Consider the following 18,184-nt stretch of genomic DNA (forward strand, 5'->3'; position numbering starts at 1 on the left):
CATGGCAAAAGCTATACACTTTTTTAGCAAGAGTGACACTGTGGGATTTGAAAATAGTGAGTCAACTGGAAAATGTACTCAGTATACAAATTACCTTTGTGATATTTTGAATCCAAAAACACCAGCATGTGGTATGAGAAAAGATTCAGATCATCATTAAATTCTACAGTGTAGTTCTTATATTCAGGCTACTTCAGACAGTACTTTTGCTTCACACAGAAAATTGGAATCAATCTGAGTAACAGTATAGAACACATTAGAAATAGCTGAATACTTGTGGAAGAAATGGTTTAAATATGTATTGACAGCCAAGTTCAATCAGGGTACACTAGAGTGACATTTTTGTATTATTAGATCATTTATCTGTGATGACCATCCTTCATTAGTAGGCTTTCTACTTTTACATATGCTCCACTCAATATATGTGCCTGTCAAGAATGTTTTAAAAAATTGAGGGAATTTTGAATCAGGGCAGAACCCACTGTTCCATCCTATGCCAATCAGATAAGAATCTTAGCTAAGAAGACTAAGAAGAAATACACTGACATCAAAATATCTGTACTAGGGAGTATAGAACAAAAACATTGTCATAAATACCAATGAAAATCATTCTGAGTGAAAACCCAATGAGTACTACAACAGGGTACTTGATAACACAAAACATGTACTGTACACAACGTAGCAAGTTATATTGCACATCAGGCCTCAAAAATCACTAAATGTTGTGCCTGCTTAGATTCAATAAAGAATTCATCAGTAGAAAAAGGCCCATTTTCACTTTTCACTAACTTGAAGGGCTATGGTTCTCATCAGGGACAAAGTTATTTATGTTACCCTTCAGAAGTACTGTTAAATGTCTTGCTACAGGCAGAAGAACCATTAAGTACTAATATTTCTTCTCTATATGCTTCCATGGTTGACTTGTTCTATGAGTGTGTGGAAAACATCAAAAAAATAAAAATGACTACTTCAGGCTTGGCTTGTAGTGCAGAACAAGCCATGGAGCCTGTATCTGAACTAACTTTTTTATTGCATGAAATGTCAATTCTGTTTCAAATGAAGGAACTCATGAAGGAACTTAAGTCAACAAAAATGAGTGAATCAACAAGTAAACTTTCCAAGTAGATAAAAGGTGAGAAAATACATTGAAAATGTTTTAATTTTTTATGTTTTATTTTTTATGTTGTTGTTGTTGTGGTCTTCAGTCCAAAGACTGGTTTGATGCAGCTCTTCATGCAACTCTATCCTGTTCAAGCCTGATCATCTCCAAGTAACTACTTCAACCTACATCCTTTTGAATCTGCTTACTTTATTCAGCTCTTGGATTCCCTCTAGAATTTTTACCTCCTGTACTAAATTGGTGATCCCTTGATGCCTCAGAATGTGACCTACCAACCGATCCCTTCTTCTAGTGAGACTGTGCCACAAATTTCTCTTCTTCCCAATTTCATTCAGTACCTCCTCATTAGTTATGTAATCTTCATCACTCTTCTGTAGCAGCACATTTCAAAACCTCTTTTCTCAACTTGTCTGTTTATCATCCACATTTCACTGCAATACGTGGTTGCACTCCATACAAATACTTTCAGGAAAGACTTCTTGACACTTAAATCTATATTTGATGTTAACAAATTTCTCTTCTTCAGAAATGCTTTTCTTGCTACTGCCAGTTCATGTTTTATATCCTCTCTACTTTGATTGTCATCAGTTATTTTGCTGCCCAAATAGCAAAACTCATATACTACTTTCAGTTTCTCATTTTATAATCTAATTCCCTCAGCACCATCTGATTTAATTTGACTTCATCCCATTATCCTTGTTTTGCTTTTGTTGATGTCCATCTTATATGCCCTTTTCAAGACATTGTCCATTCTATTCAGTTGCTCTTCCGAGTCCTTTGCTGTCTCTCACAGAATTAAAATATCATCAGCAAACCTCAAAGCTGTTATTTCTTCTCCCTGGACTTTAATTCCTACTACAAATTTTTCTTTTGTTTCCTTTACTGCTTGCCCAGTACACAAATTAAATAACATTGCAGATAGGCTACAACCTTGTCTCACTCCCTTCTCAACCACTGCTTCCCTTTCATGCCCCTCAACTGACACCTGGTTTCTGTACAAACTGTAAATAGGCTTTCACTCCTTGTATTTTACCCCTGATGCCTATAGAATTTGAAAGAGAGTATACCAATCAACACTGTCTAAAGCTGTCTCTAAACCTACAAATGATATCAGGTATGAGAAGTCATATGGTCAGTGCTACATTTCTCCGGAACCCAACCTGATCTTCCCCAAGATTCGCTTCTACCAATTTTTTCAGTCTTCTGTAAAGAATTCACGTCAGTATTTTGCAACCGTGACTTATTAAACTGATAGTTCAGTAATTTTCACTCTTTTCAGCACCTGCTTTCTTTGGAATTTGAGTTATTATATTCTTCTTGAGGTTTGAGGCCATTTTGCCTGTCCCATACATCTTGCTCACCATATGGAAGAGTTTTGTCATGGCTGGCTCTCCCAAGGCTATCATCAGTAGTTTTAATGAAATGTTGTCTATTCCTGGGCCCTGTTTCAACTTAGGTCTTTCAGTGCTCTGCCAAATTCTTCATGCAGTTTCTTATTTCTGATCTCTTCTTCATCTACGTCCTCTTCCATTTCCATAACATTGCCTTCAAGTAGATCTCCCTTGTATAGACCCTCTACATACCCCTTCCATCTTTCTGCTCTTCCTTCTTTGCTTAGGACTAGTTTTCCACCTGAGCTCTTGATATACATACAGGTGGTTCTCTTTTCTCCAAAGTTCTCTGTAATTTTCATGTAGGCACCATCTGTTTTGGCCCTAGTGATATACGATTCTAAATCCTTACATTCGTCCTCTAGCCATTCCTGCTTAGCCATTTTGCCTGTCCTGTCAATTACACTTTTCAGATGTTTGTATTCCCTTTCATCTACTTCATTTCTTACTAGTCCTCACCTTTTTACTTACTTGATCCTCTGCTGCATTCACTATTTCATCTCTCAAAGCTGCCCATTCTTCTTCTACTGTATTACTTTCCCCTGTTATTGTTAATTATTTCCTAATGCTAACTCTGAAATTTTCAACATGATTTGGTTCTCTCGGTTTATCCAGGTCCATCACCTTAACTTCATACCTTTTAGCAGTTTCTTCAGTTTTAATCTATAGTTCACAACCAATAAATGGTGATCAATGTCCACATATGGCCCAGGAAATGTGTTAAAATTTAAAACCTGGTTCCAAAACCTCTGTCTTACCATTATATAATCAATCTGAAACCTTCTGGGGTTTCCATGTCTCCTTCATATATACAATTTTCTCTCATGATTCTTAAACCAATTGATAGCTATGATTAAATTATGCTCTATGCAAAATTCTAACATGCGGCTTCCTCATTTAATTTTGATCTCCCTTAACTAACTGAATAATTTCCTTTATACCATCATACATTTCTTCAATCTCTTCATCATCTGCAGAGCTAGTTGCCACATAAACATGTGCTACTGTCGTGTGTCCTCCCCCCCATGAACCATGGACCTTGCCGTTGGTGGGGAGGCTTGCGTGCCTCAGCGATACAGATAGGAGCACCGTAGGTACAACCACAACGGAGGGGTATCTGTTGAGAGGCCAGACAAACGTGTGGTTCCTGAAGAGGGGCAGCAGCCTTTTCAGTAGTTGCAAGGGCAACAGTCTGGATGATTGACTGATCTGGCCTTGTAACAATAACCAAAACGGCTTTGCTGTGCTGGTACTGCGAACGGCTGAAAGCAAGGGGAAACTACGGCCGTAATTTTTCCCGAGGGCATGCAGCTTTACTGTATGATTAAATGATGATGGCGTCTGCTTGGGTAAAATATTCCGGAGGTAAAATAGTCCCCCATTCGGATCTCTGGGTGGGGACTACTCAAGAGGATGTCGTTATCAGGAGAAAGAAAACTGGCATTCTACGGATCGGAGCGTGGAATGTCAGATCCCTTAATCGGGCAGGTAGGTTAGAAAATTTAAAAAGGGAAATGGATAGGTTAAAGTTAGATATAGTGGGAATTAGTGAAGTTCGGTGGCAGGAGGAACAAGACTTCTGGTCAGGTGACTACAGGGCTATAAACACAAAATCAAATAGGGGTAATGCAGGAGTAGGTTTAATAATGAATAGGAAAATAGGAATGCGGGTAAGCTACTACAAACAGCATAGTGAACGCATTATTGTGACCAAGATAGATACGAAGCCCACACCTACTACAGTAGTACAAGTTTATATGCCAACTAGCTCTGCAGATGACGAAGAAATTGAAGAAATGTATGATGAAATAAAAGAAATTATTCAGATAGTGAAGGGAGACGAAAATTTAATAGTCATGGGTGACTGGAATTCGAGTGTAGGAAAAGGGAGAGAAGGAAACGTAGTAGGTGAATATGGATTGGGGCTAAGAAATGAAAGAGGAAGCCGCCTGATAGAATTTTGTACAGAGCACAACATAATCATAGCTAACACTTGGTTTAAGAATCATGATAGAAGGTTGTATACATGGAAGAACACTGGAGATACTAAAAGGTATCAGATAGATTATATAATGGTAAGACAGAGATTTAGGAACCAGGTTTTAAATTGTAAGACGTTTCCAGGGGCAGATGTGGACTCTGACCACAATCTATTGGTTATGACCTGTAGATTAAAACTGAAGAAACTGCAAAAAGGTGGGAATTTAAGGAGATGGGACCTGGATAAACTGAAAGAACCAGAGGTTGTACAGAGTTTCAGGGAGAGCATAAGGGAACAATTGATAGGAATGGGGGAAAGAAATACAGTAGAAGAAGAATGGGTAGCTCTGAGGGATGAAGTAGTGAAGGCAGCAGACGATCAAGTAGGTAAAAAGAAGAGGGTTATTAGAAATCCTTGGGTAACAGAAGAAATATTGAATTTAATTGATGAAAGGAGAAAATATAAAAATGCAGTAAATGAAGCAGGCAAAAAGGAATACAAAAGTCTCAAAAATGAGATCGACAGGAAGTGCAAAATGGCTAAGCAGGGATGGCTAGAGGACAAATGTAAGGATGTAGAGGCTTATTGAACTAGGGGTAAGATAGATACTGCCTACAGGAAAATTAAAGAGACCTTTGGAGATAAGAGAACCACATGTATGAACATCAAGAGCTCAGATGGAAACCCATTTCTAAGCAAAGAAGGGAAAGCAGAAAGGTGGAAGGAGTATATAGAGGGTCTATACAAGGGCGATGCACTTGAGGACAATATTATGGAAATGGAAGAGGATGTAGATGAAGATGAAATGGGAGATACGATACTGCGTGAAGAGTTTGACAGAGCACTGAAAGACCTGAGTCGAAACAAGGCCCCCGGAGTAGACAACATTCCATTGGAACTACTGACGGCCGTGGGAGAGCCAGTCCTGACAAAACTCTACCATCTGGTGAGCAAGATGTATGAAACAGGCGAAATACCCTCAGACTTCAAGAAGAATATAATAATTCCAATCCCAAAGATAGCAGGTGTTGACAGATGTGAAAATTACCGAACAATCAGTTTAATAAGCCACAGCTGCAATGTACTAACACGAATTCTTTACAAACGAATGGAAAAACTAGTAGAAGCCGACCTCAGGGAAGATCAGTTTGGATTCCGTAGAAATACTGGAACACGTGAGGCAATACTGACCTTACGGCTTATCTTAGAAGAAAGATTAAGGAAAGGCAACCCTACGTTTCTAGCATTTGTAGACTTAGAGAAAGCTTTTGACAATGTTGACTGGAATACTCTCTTTCAAATTCTAAAGGTGGCAGGGGTAAAATACAGGGAGCGAAAGGCTATTTACAACTTGTACAGAAACCAGATGGCAGTTATAAGAGTTGAGGGACATGAAAGGGAAGCAGTGGTTGGGAAGGGAGTAAGACAGGGTTTTAGCCTCTCCCCGATGTTATTCAATCTCTATATTGAGCAAGCAGTAAAGGAAACAAAAGAAAAATTTGGAGTAGGTATTAAAATCCATGGAGAAGAAATAAAAACTTTGAGGTTCGCCGATGACATTGTAATTCTGTAAGAGACAGCAAAGGACTTGGAAGAGCAGTTGAACGGAATGGATGGTGTCTTGAAGGGAGGATATAAGATGAACATCAACAAAAGCAAAACGAGGATAATGGAATGTAGTCGAGTTAAGTCGGGTGATGCTTAGGGTATTAGATTAGGAAATGAGACACTTAAAGTAGTAAAGGAGTTTTGCTATTTGGGGAGCAAAATAACTGATGATGGTCGAAGTAGAGAGGATATAAAATGTAGATTGGCAATGGCAAGGATAGCGTTTCTGAAGAAGAGAAATTTGTTAACATCGAGTATAGATTTAATTGTCAGGAAGTTATTTCTGAAAGTATTTGTATGGAGTGTAGCCATGTATGGAAGTGAAACATGGACGGTAAATAGTTTGGACAAGAAGAGAATAGAAGCTTTTGAAATGTGGTGCTACAGAAGAATGCTGAAGATTAGATGGGTAGATCACATAACTAATGAGGAAGTATTGAATAGGACTGGGGAGAAGAGAAGTTTGTGGCACAACTTGACCAGAAGAAGGGATCGGTTGGTAGGACATGTTCTGAGGCATCAAGGGATCACCAATTTAGTATTGGAGGGCAGCGTGGAGGGTAAAAATCATAGGGGGAGACCAAGAGATGAATACACTAAGCAGATTCAGAAGGATGTAGGTTGCAGTAGGTACTGGGAGATGAAGAAGCTTGCACAGGATAGAGTAGCACGGAGAGCTGCATCAAACCAGTCTCAGGACTGAAGACCACAACAACAACAACAACAACAACTGTCGTGTGTGTGTGCTTCATGTCTATGTTGGCTACAATAATGTGTTCACTGTGCTGTTCATTGTAGCTTAACTGCAGTCCTATTTTCTTATTGTTATTAAACCCGCTCCTGCATTAGCCCTATTTGATTTTGTGTTGATAACCCTGTATTAACCTGACCAGAAGTCCTGTTCCTCTTGCCACCAAACTTCATTATTTCCCACTATATCTAAGTTTAACCTATACATTTCCTGTTTAAATTTTCTAACCTAACTGCCTGATTAAGGGATCTGACATTTCAGTAGCGTGCTGATAATCCAACATGGCTGCCACTTCCGGTATTTTTCCCAGCGGATCGCGCTTAGTTGAAACTATAGCGCGATCCTCCGAGCTCTAGCGGCGGCCGAGCGAACTACGTAGGAACTGGCGCTGTATGTAGCTGCAGCAGCTAAGCAAACACAGCCATGCACATACACCCACCCACCTCCCCAGGGTCAGAACCCCTGCAACCCACAGACATATTGTAATTAATAAATAATTAATTTAGAGATCTAAAAGATAAGAAATTAATGTCAAATTAGAGGTAGACTTAAAAAAAAAAATCTCACGAGATAGATAAGGATGCTTTGCAACTTTATAATGACCAATAAAATAAAAAAATTAAAAATGAAAGGTGAGAGATAAATAAAGAAATTGTAAAGAAAATGAATCCAAAACTCTCCCAGAGAGCATGCCAGAGTGCCCCAGAGAGCATCGAGAGTGACCCAGAGAGCGTCCCAGAGTGCCCCAGAGAGCTAAAACACTAAGAAGAAACGCTTCTCGGCTTTTGGCAAGATCATTGTGTAGAAGTTTATATAAAATTAATAAATAAATATTCAAAAATATATAAATAAATAAATAAATATTCAAAAATATATTGGCGGGTGACCTGGAACGAGTTTCGCTAGGCCGCCACTAGAGCTCGGCGGATTGCGCTATAGTTTCAACTAAGCGTGATCCGCTGGAAAAAATACAGCTTCCGGCCGCCATGTTGGATTATCAGCGTGGTTCTTCCTGCCGCGCCCAGTTAGGCGGTGCTTATCAGTGGGAACTTCCGCAGTACAGGCAGCTGCACGCTCATTCGACTCGAGGCAGCTACACTGAGCACACAGCCATGCCGTACAGGAGGAGAAGATATGCAAGAAGATCAAAAATGCCTGTGCACAAGACTGTGGATACATTTAGTCTTATTCCTAATAATGTAGCACAAGAAGAGATTCTGAATGGACCTATAACTTTTGTAGGAGCTAAGATTAATTTTTCTTGTACAACTACAGAGGTTGTAACTGGTAATAGTTGGTTAACTATTGCTATTGTAAGGGGCAGTGATAAGCCTCAGTTGGGTTTGGAGTCCTATTATGATAGAGACATTATTTGTTATCGTACCTGTTCAATTGGTGTTCAAGGTGATCGGAATTATGGTACAGCTGTTGTATTTACTGATAAGTCATTTTCTCTGATCTGTAGAATGGCAGTTTTTTTTCCTGATAATGACATTCTCCTGAGTAGTCCCTTCCCAGAGATCTGAATGGGGGACAATTTTACCCTGGAATATTTTACCCAAGAGGATGCCACCATCATTTAACCATACAGTAGAGTTGTGTGCCCTCAGGAAAGTTATGGCTGTAGTTTCCCTTTGGTTTCAGCTGTTCGCAGTACCAGCAGAGCAAGTCCGTTTTGGTTGATGTCACAAGGCCAGATTAGTCAATTATCCACATTGTTGCCCCTGCAACTACTGAAATGGCTGATGCCCCTGTTCAGAAACCACATGTTCGTCTGACCTCTCAATAGATACTACATTGTGGTTATACCTATGGTATGGCTATCTGTATCACGGAAGCATGCAGGCCTCCCCACTGATGGCAATGTCCATGTATCATGGGAGGGGGGATTTTAGTGAATTGTAATTTTTATTCATTTGCTCTATGGACTGGTAGACCTATGGGACTTTTGGGCAAGTAGCATTTTTATTAAGGGTACTCTTGTTGTGTCTTCTGGGATATAGGTGCTGATGCATTCTTGGTTGACTATTGGCAAAGAAAATTTGAATCAAGATTGAAAGGCTGGAAAGCAATTTGATTTGATTTTTTATCAATCCAGTTGTATCGTACAGCACAAATTGTACAATTGATATTGCACAGGTCAAAGAATAGTTACAATACTACATAGTATTAGCAAAACAGTAGGCAAATTAAAAATAGGTACCTATTACAATTAATTTTGTTACATATTCAGAAATTCTCTGACAGAATAGAAACAGTGCTTTATTAGAAATGCCTTTAGTTTAGCTTTAAATATTGGATGAGTAGCATTTTTTAGTTTCTAGTATCTTGTTGTGTAGTATTACACCAATGTTAACTATGCTCCTCTGATAGGCAGTTGTTCTGTGTTATTTTTTATGTATATTAGATTTCCCTCTGGTACTGTAGTTGTGTTAATTTTTGTTCTGTACCAGTTTGCCTGTTTTCAGGAGGTAGTCCCTAGTGAACAAGATAGTTTCATAAATGAATAAACTTGGAACATTTAGAACACACAGCTCAGTAAAATGGGATTCACAGGACTCCATATTTTTAAGGCTACAAATTAGTCTTAGAGCTCTTTTTTCATTCTGAAAACCTTTACACTGTGAGCTGAGTATATCCAGAAAACGATCCCATATTGGCCTAGTGAGTGGAACTGTGCATAGTATGCTTGCAGTACTGTTGTTTTGCTTGTTGTAGCCTTTAAAATTCTTAGGCCATAGCACACAGATGGTAGTTTTCTAGACAAGTTATTTATAAGTGTGACCCACTTTAAGTCTTGCTGAACCCATAGACCCAAAAATTTTGTGACACTTACATTTTCTAGGGGATAATTTTTTAATTGAGCTTGAATTGACATTTGATTAGTTGGAGGAATTAAATGAAAATTGACACACACAATTTTTCAGTATTTATAATGAGTTTGTTTTTTGTGAACCACTCAGAAAGTCTTTTCATAGAACTTTCTGCTGTGGACTGCAAAGTTTCTGGACTGGATCCAGTGAGCAATATGCTGGTGTCATCAGCAAACAGGATAGTTTTTGTGGGACTCATAAAGACATGAGTTGTTTCTTGTTTTATTCATTTTGTTGAATTCATACTGCAGTGATACTTTCTGACTGCGGTTTTTTAGGTATGAACACAATCAGCTATGTGCTACTCCTCTTACTCCTTGTCTTTCCAATTTTTCGAGCAGAATCTTATGTCCCAGGACATCGAAGGCTTTTGGTAGATCTAGAAAAATACCTGCAGCTAATTTATGTTGATCAAGGGATTTTGAAATGCAGTCTAAGAATTCGAAAATTGCTGTCTGTGTAGATTTAGACATTCCAAAACCATGTTGTTGTACTGTAAGAGGTGCAAATTTATTTATGAATCTTAAAAGCCTGTCATATAAGAGTTTTTCTAGAATTTTTTAAAAGGAACTTCACTGTGACAGAGGTCGGTAGTTTGATATTTTTCAGGAGAACCTTTTTTTAGCAGTGGCGAAACTTGTGCTATTTTAAAAATATCTGGAAATACACCAGTTTTTAGAGAGGTTGAAAATTTTTGCCAAGGGGTTTGCTATGTGGTGAGCATATGCTTTTAATATGAAATCACGTACTTCATCAAGACCACTTGACATTTTATTGCTTAATAATTTAATTTTACTAATAATTTCATTGGGTGTTTGTTTCATAAACATACATAGAAGCAGTCGAGATCACTGACTTGCTGGAGAAACTTGGGACTGTGTACTTGAATGAGGTCTTCAGCTAGTGAAGTGAAGTATTCATTGAATTTTTCCACAACTGAATTTGGGTCTGGGACTTTTGAGCCTTCTTGTGTTAATGATACACTCTTCTTCCTTGGCACTGAACTACAAGTTTCTTTCTTTCTGACTCTCCACATGGATCTCATTTTGTTAGATGAGTTTATTATCAAATTGTCATTCCAATAGTTATAAACACAACATTGGGAGAGAATTAAAGATCAACAATGTTCTGCAATATATATAACAGAACTGAAAACATTTCACAAGAAATGACATATTATTATAACTCTAGTTTATCTGCAGTATTATTAAAAGTAAGTTGTTAATGTATTGTATTTTGTAGTAGATTTCACAATCATTAACTAGCTAGTCAGCTGTACAAATATGAAGTGACATGGTAAGAACAAATATTAGTGTTGCCATAGAGAATTCAATAGTTGCTTTTTACTCCTTTTCTTGCTACTTTAATACACTGACAATCCAAAAATTAAATATTGTGCATGAAGTCATGTGGTTTATGCACTGCCACGTTCTCCTGTTTCTATGCCCGAACAATTCAAAAAATCAATTATCAGTATTAAGTCTATGCTTAAATAGTCTAATTTAAGTACATTCCTATAGTGTATATGAGAATCGTGACTTTATAACATGTAAAACAGAGGCACATATCTGAAAATGTAATCAAACTGCATTGGAGAGTTGCGTTTAAATTGGAGCTAGTCCTGTGAAGTGGCAAAATGGGTGTACTCAGATAGTAATCACACTTTCTGCCTTCTATATGCTATGATATTACCTTAAAACTACACTGATTTTTGTTACTCATACTTCACACTGTATCTCTAAGAGGGTAGGAAAGCTGTATTATTCATTTTTCTTTCTAAGACCTTCCAGTATGCCTACAGTTCCTTAAATACTTCCTTACTTATAAGGACTGTATTTGTCAACATATGATGCTGAAACATGAAAAGAAAATTGTAAAGTAAAATAACTGGAATCAAGACAAATATTTTGTGTGCTAAAATCAATTACTGACTTCTTTTTGGGATTTATACACTGTATTGTGAGTAGAAATAATAACACCATTAATGAATTAATTGGTGATCATACTACCATTTTAATGATTCAAAACAGTCATGTTTTGAGACGTAATTAGGGGAATGGTTTCAAATTGCTTTTGACAATCACAAGGTTGTTTCCTCAGATATTTCACAGAAACACTTCTGTGCATTTCTTCCATTCATTATGTTTATGAATTAATTTCAAATTTTTGATCGCTAACAATGCTGATGGAAAAGTCAGTTTAAATATTTTTGTTGTTACTACTATGGTACTTTTTTACTTTAACTCATAATTTTTATGCTTTGAAGCACATTAATTTCTTTTGAATAGGTGCCGTGTCATCTATAATGACGTAACTATTTAGGAAGATGGGTGAAAATTTTCTAAATTTACTTGAACTGTACATTGTATGATAATTTTTTAATTTTCAAAATTCCGCAGGCAATGGGCCTATGGGTTTTTCTTGAAAAATTTAATGTTTTGATCCTGCCTGAGTGAAAGTCTTTTGGAGGGGTCATGGCTCAGATCTACAACAGATTCATACAGTGGCTCACTACTGAGTGTAGTTAATATTTGCTGCCTCATAACTTGGCATATAACAAGACTTTAATTGTTTTCCACCGCCCACTAACCAATGGCAGCCAATGAGATTAGTCTTCCTCTGGATGTCACTGAAATAGTGTCAAATAGAAAGACTTACACTACATGGATGAACAACTGCAGTGAAATCTCACGGTCAACAACACCACGCTGCAATTCCTTAAAGAAAAGAAAATAGTACAAATTAATAATAGAGTCATTAAACCAGTTAATCCCCCCCCCCCCCATGACCCATGGACCTTGCCGTTGGTGGGGAGGCTTGCGTGCCTCAGCGATACAGATAGCCGTACCGTAGGTGCAACCACAACGGAGGGGTATCTGTTGAGAGGCCAGACAAACGTGTGGTTCCTGAAGAGGGGCAGCAGCCTTTTCAGTAGTTGCAAGGGCAACAGTCTGGATGATTGACTGATCTGGCCTTGTAACAATAACCAAAACGGCCTTGCTGTGCTGGTACTGCGAACGGCTGAAAGCAAGGGGAAACTACAGCCGTAATTTTTCCCGAGGGCATGCAGCTTTACTGTATGATTACATGATGATGGCGTCCTCTTGGGTAAAATATTCCGGAGGTAAAATAGTCCCCCATTCGATCTCCGGGCGGGGACTACTCAAGAAGATGTCGTTATCAGGAGAAAGAAAACTGGCGTTCTACAGATCGGAGCGTGGAATGTCAGATCCTTAATCGGGCAGGTAGGTTAGAAAATTTAAAAAGGGAAATGGATAGGTTGAAGTTAGATGTAGTGGGAATTAGTGAAGTTCGGTGGCAGGAGGAACAAGACTTCTGGTCGGGTGACTACAGGGTTATAAACACAAAATCAAATAGGGGTAATGCAGGAGTAGGTTTAATAATGAATAGGAAAATAGGAATGCGGGTAAGGTACTACAAACAGCATAGTGAACGCATTATTGTGGCCAAGATAGATACGAAGCCCGCACCTACTACAGTAGTACAAGTTTATATGCCAACTAGCTCTGCAGATGACGAAGAAATTGAAGAAATGTATGATGAAATAAAAGAAATTATTCAGATTGTGAAGGGAGACGAAAATTTAATAGTCATGTGTGACTGGAATTCGAGTGTAGGAAAAGGGAGAGAAGGAAACATAGTAGGTGAATATTAATGGGGAGACAGAAATGAAAGAGGAAGCCGCCTGGTAGAATTTTGCACAGAGCACAACATAATCATAGCTAACACTTGGTTTAAGAACCATGAAAGAAGGTTGTATACATGGAAGAACCCTGGAGATACTAAAAGGTATCAGATAGATTATATAATGGTAAGACAGAGATTTGGGAACCAGGTTTTAAATTGTAAGACATTTCCAGGGGCAGATGTGGATTCTGACCACAATCTATTGGTTATGACCTGTAGATTAAAACTGAAGAAATTGCAAAAAGGTGGGAATTTAAGGAGATGGGACCTGGATAAACTAAAAGAACCAGAAGTTGTACAGAGATTCAGGGAGAGCATAAGGGAGCAATTGACAGGAATGGGGGAAATAAATACAGTAGAAGAAGAATGGGTAGCTTTGAGGGATGAAGTAGTAAAGGCAGCAGAGGATCAAGTAGGTAAAAAGACAAGGGCTAGTAGAAATCCTTGGGTAACAGAAGAAATATTGAATTTAATTGATGAAAGGAGAAAATATAAAAATGCAGTAAATGAAACAGGCAAAAGGAATACCAACGTCTCAAAAATGAGATCGACAGGAAGTGCAAAATGGCTAAGCAGGGATGGTTAGAGGACAAATGTAAGGAGGTAGAGGCCTATCTCACTAGGGGTAAGATAGATACCGCCTACAGGAAAATTAAAGAGACCTTTGGAGATAAGAGAACGACTTGTATGAATATCAAGAGCTCAGACGGAAACCCAGTTCTAAGCAAAGAAGGGAAAGCAAAAAGGTGGAAGGAGTATAAAGAGGGTCTATACAAGGGCGATGTACTTGAGGACAATATTATGGAAATGGAAGAGGATGTAGATGAAGATGAAATGGGAGAAATGATACTGCGTGAAGAGTTTGACAGAGCACTGAAAGACCTGAGTCGAAACAAGGCCCCCGGAGTAGACAATATTCCATTGGAACTACTGACGGCCGTGGGAGAGCCAGTCCTGACAAAACTCTACCATCTGGTGAGCAAGATGTATGAAACAGGTGAAATACCCTCAGACTTCAAGAAGAATATAATAATTCCAATCCCAAAGAAAGCAGGTGTTGACAGATGTGAAAATTACCGAACTATCAGCTTAATAAGTCACAGCTGCAAAATACTAACATGAATTTTTTACAGACGAATGGAAAAACTAGTAGAAGCCAACCTCGGGGAAGATCAGTTTGGATTCCGTAGAAACACTGGAACACGTGAGGCAATACTGACCTTACAACTTATCTTAGAAGAAAGATTAAGGAAAGGCAAACCTACGTTACCTACGTTTCTAGCATTTGTAGACTTAGAGAAAGCTTTTGACAATGTTGACTGGAATACTCTCTTTCGAATTCTAAAGGTGGCAGGGGTAAAATACAGGGAGCGAAAGGCTATTTACAATTTGTACAGAAACCAGATGGCAGTTATAAGAGTCGAGGGACATGAAAGGGAAGCAGTGGTTGGGAAGGGAGTAAGACAGGGTTGTAGCCTCTCCCCGATGTTGTTCAATCTGTATATTGAGCAAGCAGTAAAGGAAACAAAAGAAAAATTCAGAGTAGGTATTCAAATTCATGGAGAAGTAATAAAAACATTGAGGTTCGCCGATGACATTGTAATTCTGTAAGAGACAGCAAAGGACTTGGAAGAGCAGTTGAATGGAATGGACAGTGTCTTGAAAGGAGGATATAAGATGAACAACAACAAAAGCAAAACAAGGATAATGGAATGTAGTCTAATTAAGTCGGGTGATGCTGAGGGAATTAGATTAGGAAATGAGGCACTTAAAGTAGTAAAGGAGTTTTGCTATTTGGGGAGCAAAATAACTGATGATGGACGAAGTAGAGAGGACATAAAATGTAGACTGGCAATGGCAAGGAAAGCGTTTCTGAAGAAGAAAAATTTGTTAACATCCAGTATTGATTTAAGTGTCAGGAAGTCATTTCTGAAAGTATTCGTATGGAGTGTAGCCATGTATGGAAGTGAAACATGGACGATAAATAGTTTGGACAAGAAGAGAATAGAAGCTTTCTAAATGTGGTGCTACAGAAGAATGCTGAAGATTAGATGGGTAGATCACATAACTAATGAGGAAGTGTTGAATAGGACTGGGGAGAAGAGAAGTTTGTGGCACAACTTGACCAAAAGAAGGGATCGGTTGGTAGGACATGTTCTGAGGCATCAAGGGATCACCAATTTAGTATTGGAGGGCAGCGTGGAGGGTAAAAATCATAGGGGGAGACCAAGAGATGAATACACTAAGCAGATTCAGAAGGATGTAGGTTGCAGTAGGTACTGGGAGATGAAAAAGCTTGCACAGGATAGAGTAGCCTGGAGAGCTGCATCAAACCAGTCTCAGGACTGAAGACCACAACAACAACAACAACAAACCCAGTTAATGGGTTGTTATTTACTCCATAATAGTATTTGTGTTTAGTAAAAAAACACTGTATTTAGCATGAAATGAAGAAGCACAGTATTAGACAAAAAAGTAGTAAATGTAGTGAAAACTTCCTGGCAGAAAAAAACTGTGTGCCAGACTGAGACTCAAACTCGGGACCTTTGCCTTTCGTGGGCAAGTGCTCTACCACTAAGCTACCCAAGCATGACTCACATCCTGTCCTCACAGCTTTACTTCTGCCAGTACCTCATCTCCTACCTTTCAAACTTTACAGAAGCTCTCCTGCAAACTATGCAGGACTACCACTCCTGAAAGAAAGGATATTGCGGAGACATGGCTTAGCCACAGCCTAGGGGATGTGTCCAGAATGAGATTTTCACTCTGCAGTGGAGTGTGTGCTGATATGAAACTTCCTGGCAGATTAAAACTGTGTGCTGGACCGAGACTCGAACTCGGGACCTTTGCCTTCCACGGGCAAGTGCTCTACCTCATTCTAGTAAGTGTAGTCTCTAACGTCCCGTCAATTAAAAGGTAGGCCTAACACTGTCATACTTACATCCACTAAGTATATTTGTCAACTCCCTGAGGTAGGAGAGAATGAGTGATGGTTCATGATACATTGCTGCACAGTATAGTTTTGTCATATATTTGCATGTAATGGGGAAGATTTCTTTACAGATGTTACTGAAAGCCACCAACGGAGTCCAATAGCAATGTGAATATACACCACCTTGGTGTGTTGACAGTAATTTGATGCCTTGAATTATCTTACCTTTGGTGTGAAGATGTTGAGGTGCAGACAGTCCTCTTCACCAACCACAGGTGAGTCACTAGAGCTATGCACGAACACATACTGGATGCACGGACTACCATAATGCGTAGCATCCCAGACCCCTGGCCATGGTTTGGGCGGTTCAGGCTCCTGTAATGCAATTATGTCCCTTACTTGCCTGCTGCCTTTATAAAAGGACAGAATAGGTTTCTTTTTTTACGTTCACATGTACTGGGTGTCCTGTGAAGCAAGGGCATTCCAAATGTATTGTAAACAGTTCAAAATAATTTTTGACAAATAATAAAGAACAAAGGGAAAATCTTCTGTTCATTAGTTAATATGTGCAGCTTCTTTATCTTCCAAGACAGAAAAGCAATGATCACAGTTAGAGGAGACTGTATGTCAAATTCGATGAAATTTGATGTTACCTGTTTTCCATTCCATAATGTATTTTAGATGCTTCTGAACAATATGGTATATCATACAGCAAAAACAGGCTATTTTAAGACCTTCAAATAATATGTTTAAATTTGACAAGCAATTAACAATTTTCACCACCCCACATACACTGATATAGTTAAACAATTCTATGTTGTGAACCACACGGGCTAGAAGGCTGTAAACTGCCTTTTTTGATGCCAATGCTATGCCTCAGAAGTGGCAATATGAATAAAAGAATCAATCCTTTGTTTGTGGGACTAGTTTGTTAGAAAATAATGTGCTAGTCAGCAATTTCAATAGTGTACTTGTGTATATTGTTCTTTTTTTATGTATATTAAATGACTAAGCACAAAATAAATGCAAATTTGTGGTTAACAGACAAGATCTGAATTTGTGTCTGAAGTTGTAGGAAACACTGTGCAAACAATGAAGGAAGTGTAAACAAACAGAATAATGCTTTTTGAAGTGGCCACACCAATACTGCTTGGAGTAATTATAAGCAAGCTATATTCTCTGGTAGCCTGGATCCATTACACATAATAATTATCTTCCTTTGACATTAATGGAGCCAATCAAACCTATATTCAAAGATTTTACAGATCCAGAGGTACTACACAAATGTTTGCATGAGAAGACCCAAAACATGAACATCTCCTTCAGTAATGCTGTGTGGTGACATGTACCTAAAACTGTTATTGTTGGTCTCATCATTCTAAAGTTAGCAGTGTCTGATGGTGTAATAGCATTTGACGAGGGGAGTATAAAAGATTGAACGTTCTGGAGAAGTTGGTGTGATGAGGACTGGACGTGCTTCATGTATGCCAAGCAGAGTTTGCTGCTCAGCAAATACAAAAGACGCAAGAAAGTAAAAAGAAGACAAGCATTGAGCGATTACAGCTCTGAAGAGAACACAGAATATGGGCCAGAACAATCTAGTGCATGAAAGAGTCAGAGCAGTATGTCCGTATAAAAGTTTAGAATTAAAAAACTCTTAACGTCAATACCTCGGAACTACTTTTCACTATAAATGACCATTATCTCAAAAAAGCACTGAAGATAAAAACATGAAATTTTCACAGCATGTCAAGAGCAAGATTTAACACATATGGAACTAGAATAATAATAACTTCCTATGTTGTTTAGTTCTTATGTTC

General features: G+C 38.5%; 1 protein-coding gene across 1 annotated transcript in view; it reads right to left on the reverse strand.

Moving 5' to 3' along the window:
- The window catches only part of LOC124776393 (venom carboxylesterase-6-like), a 205,632-nt gene that overhangs the window by 151,501 nt on the left and 35,947 nt on the right, over window positions 1–18,184 (reverse strand). Inside the window, exon 2 of the mRNA XM_047251370.1 lies at window positions 16,590–16,739. Coding sequence (XP_047107326.1) covers window positions 16,590–16,739 — 150 coding nt within the window. The remainder of the gene's footprint in view (window positions 1–16,589; window positions 16,740–18,184) is intronic.

This window comes from Schistocerca piceifrons, chromosome 1 (assembly GCF_021461385.2).
Source record: "Schistocerca piceifrons isolate TAMUIC-IGC-003096 chromosome 1, iqSchPice1.1, whole genome shotgun sequence".
Classification (NCBI taxonomy): domain Eukaryota; kingdom Metazoa; phylum Arthropoda; class Insecta; order Orthoptera; family Acrididae; genus Schistocerca; species Schistocerca piceifrons.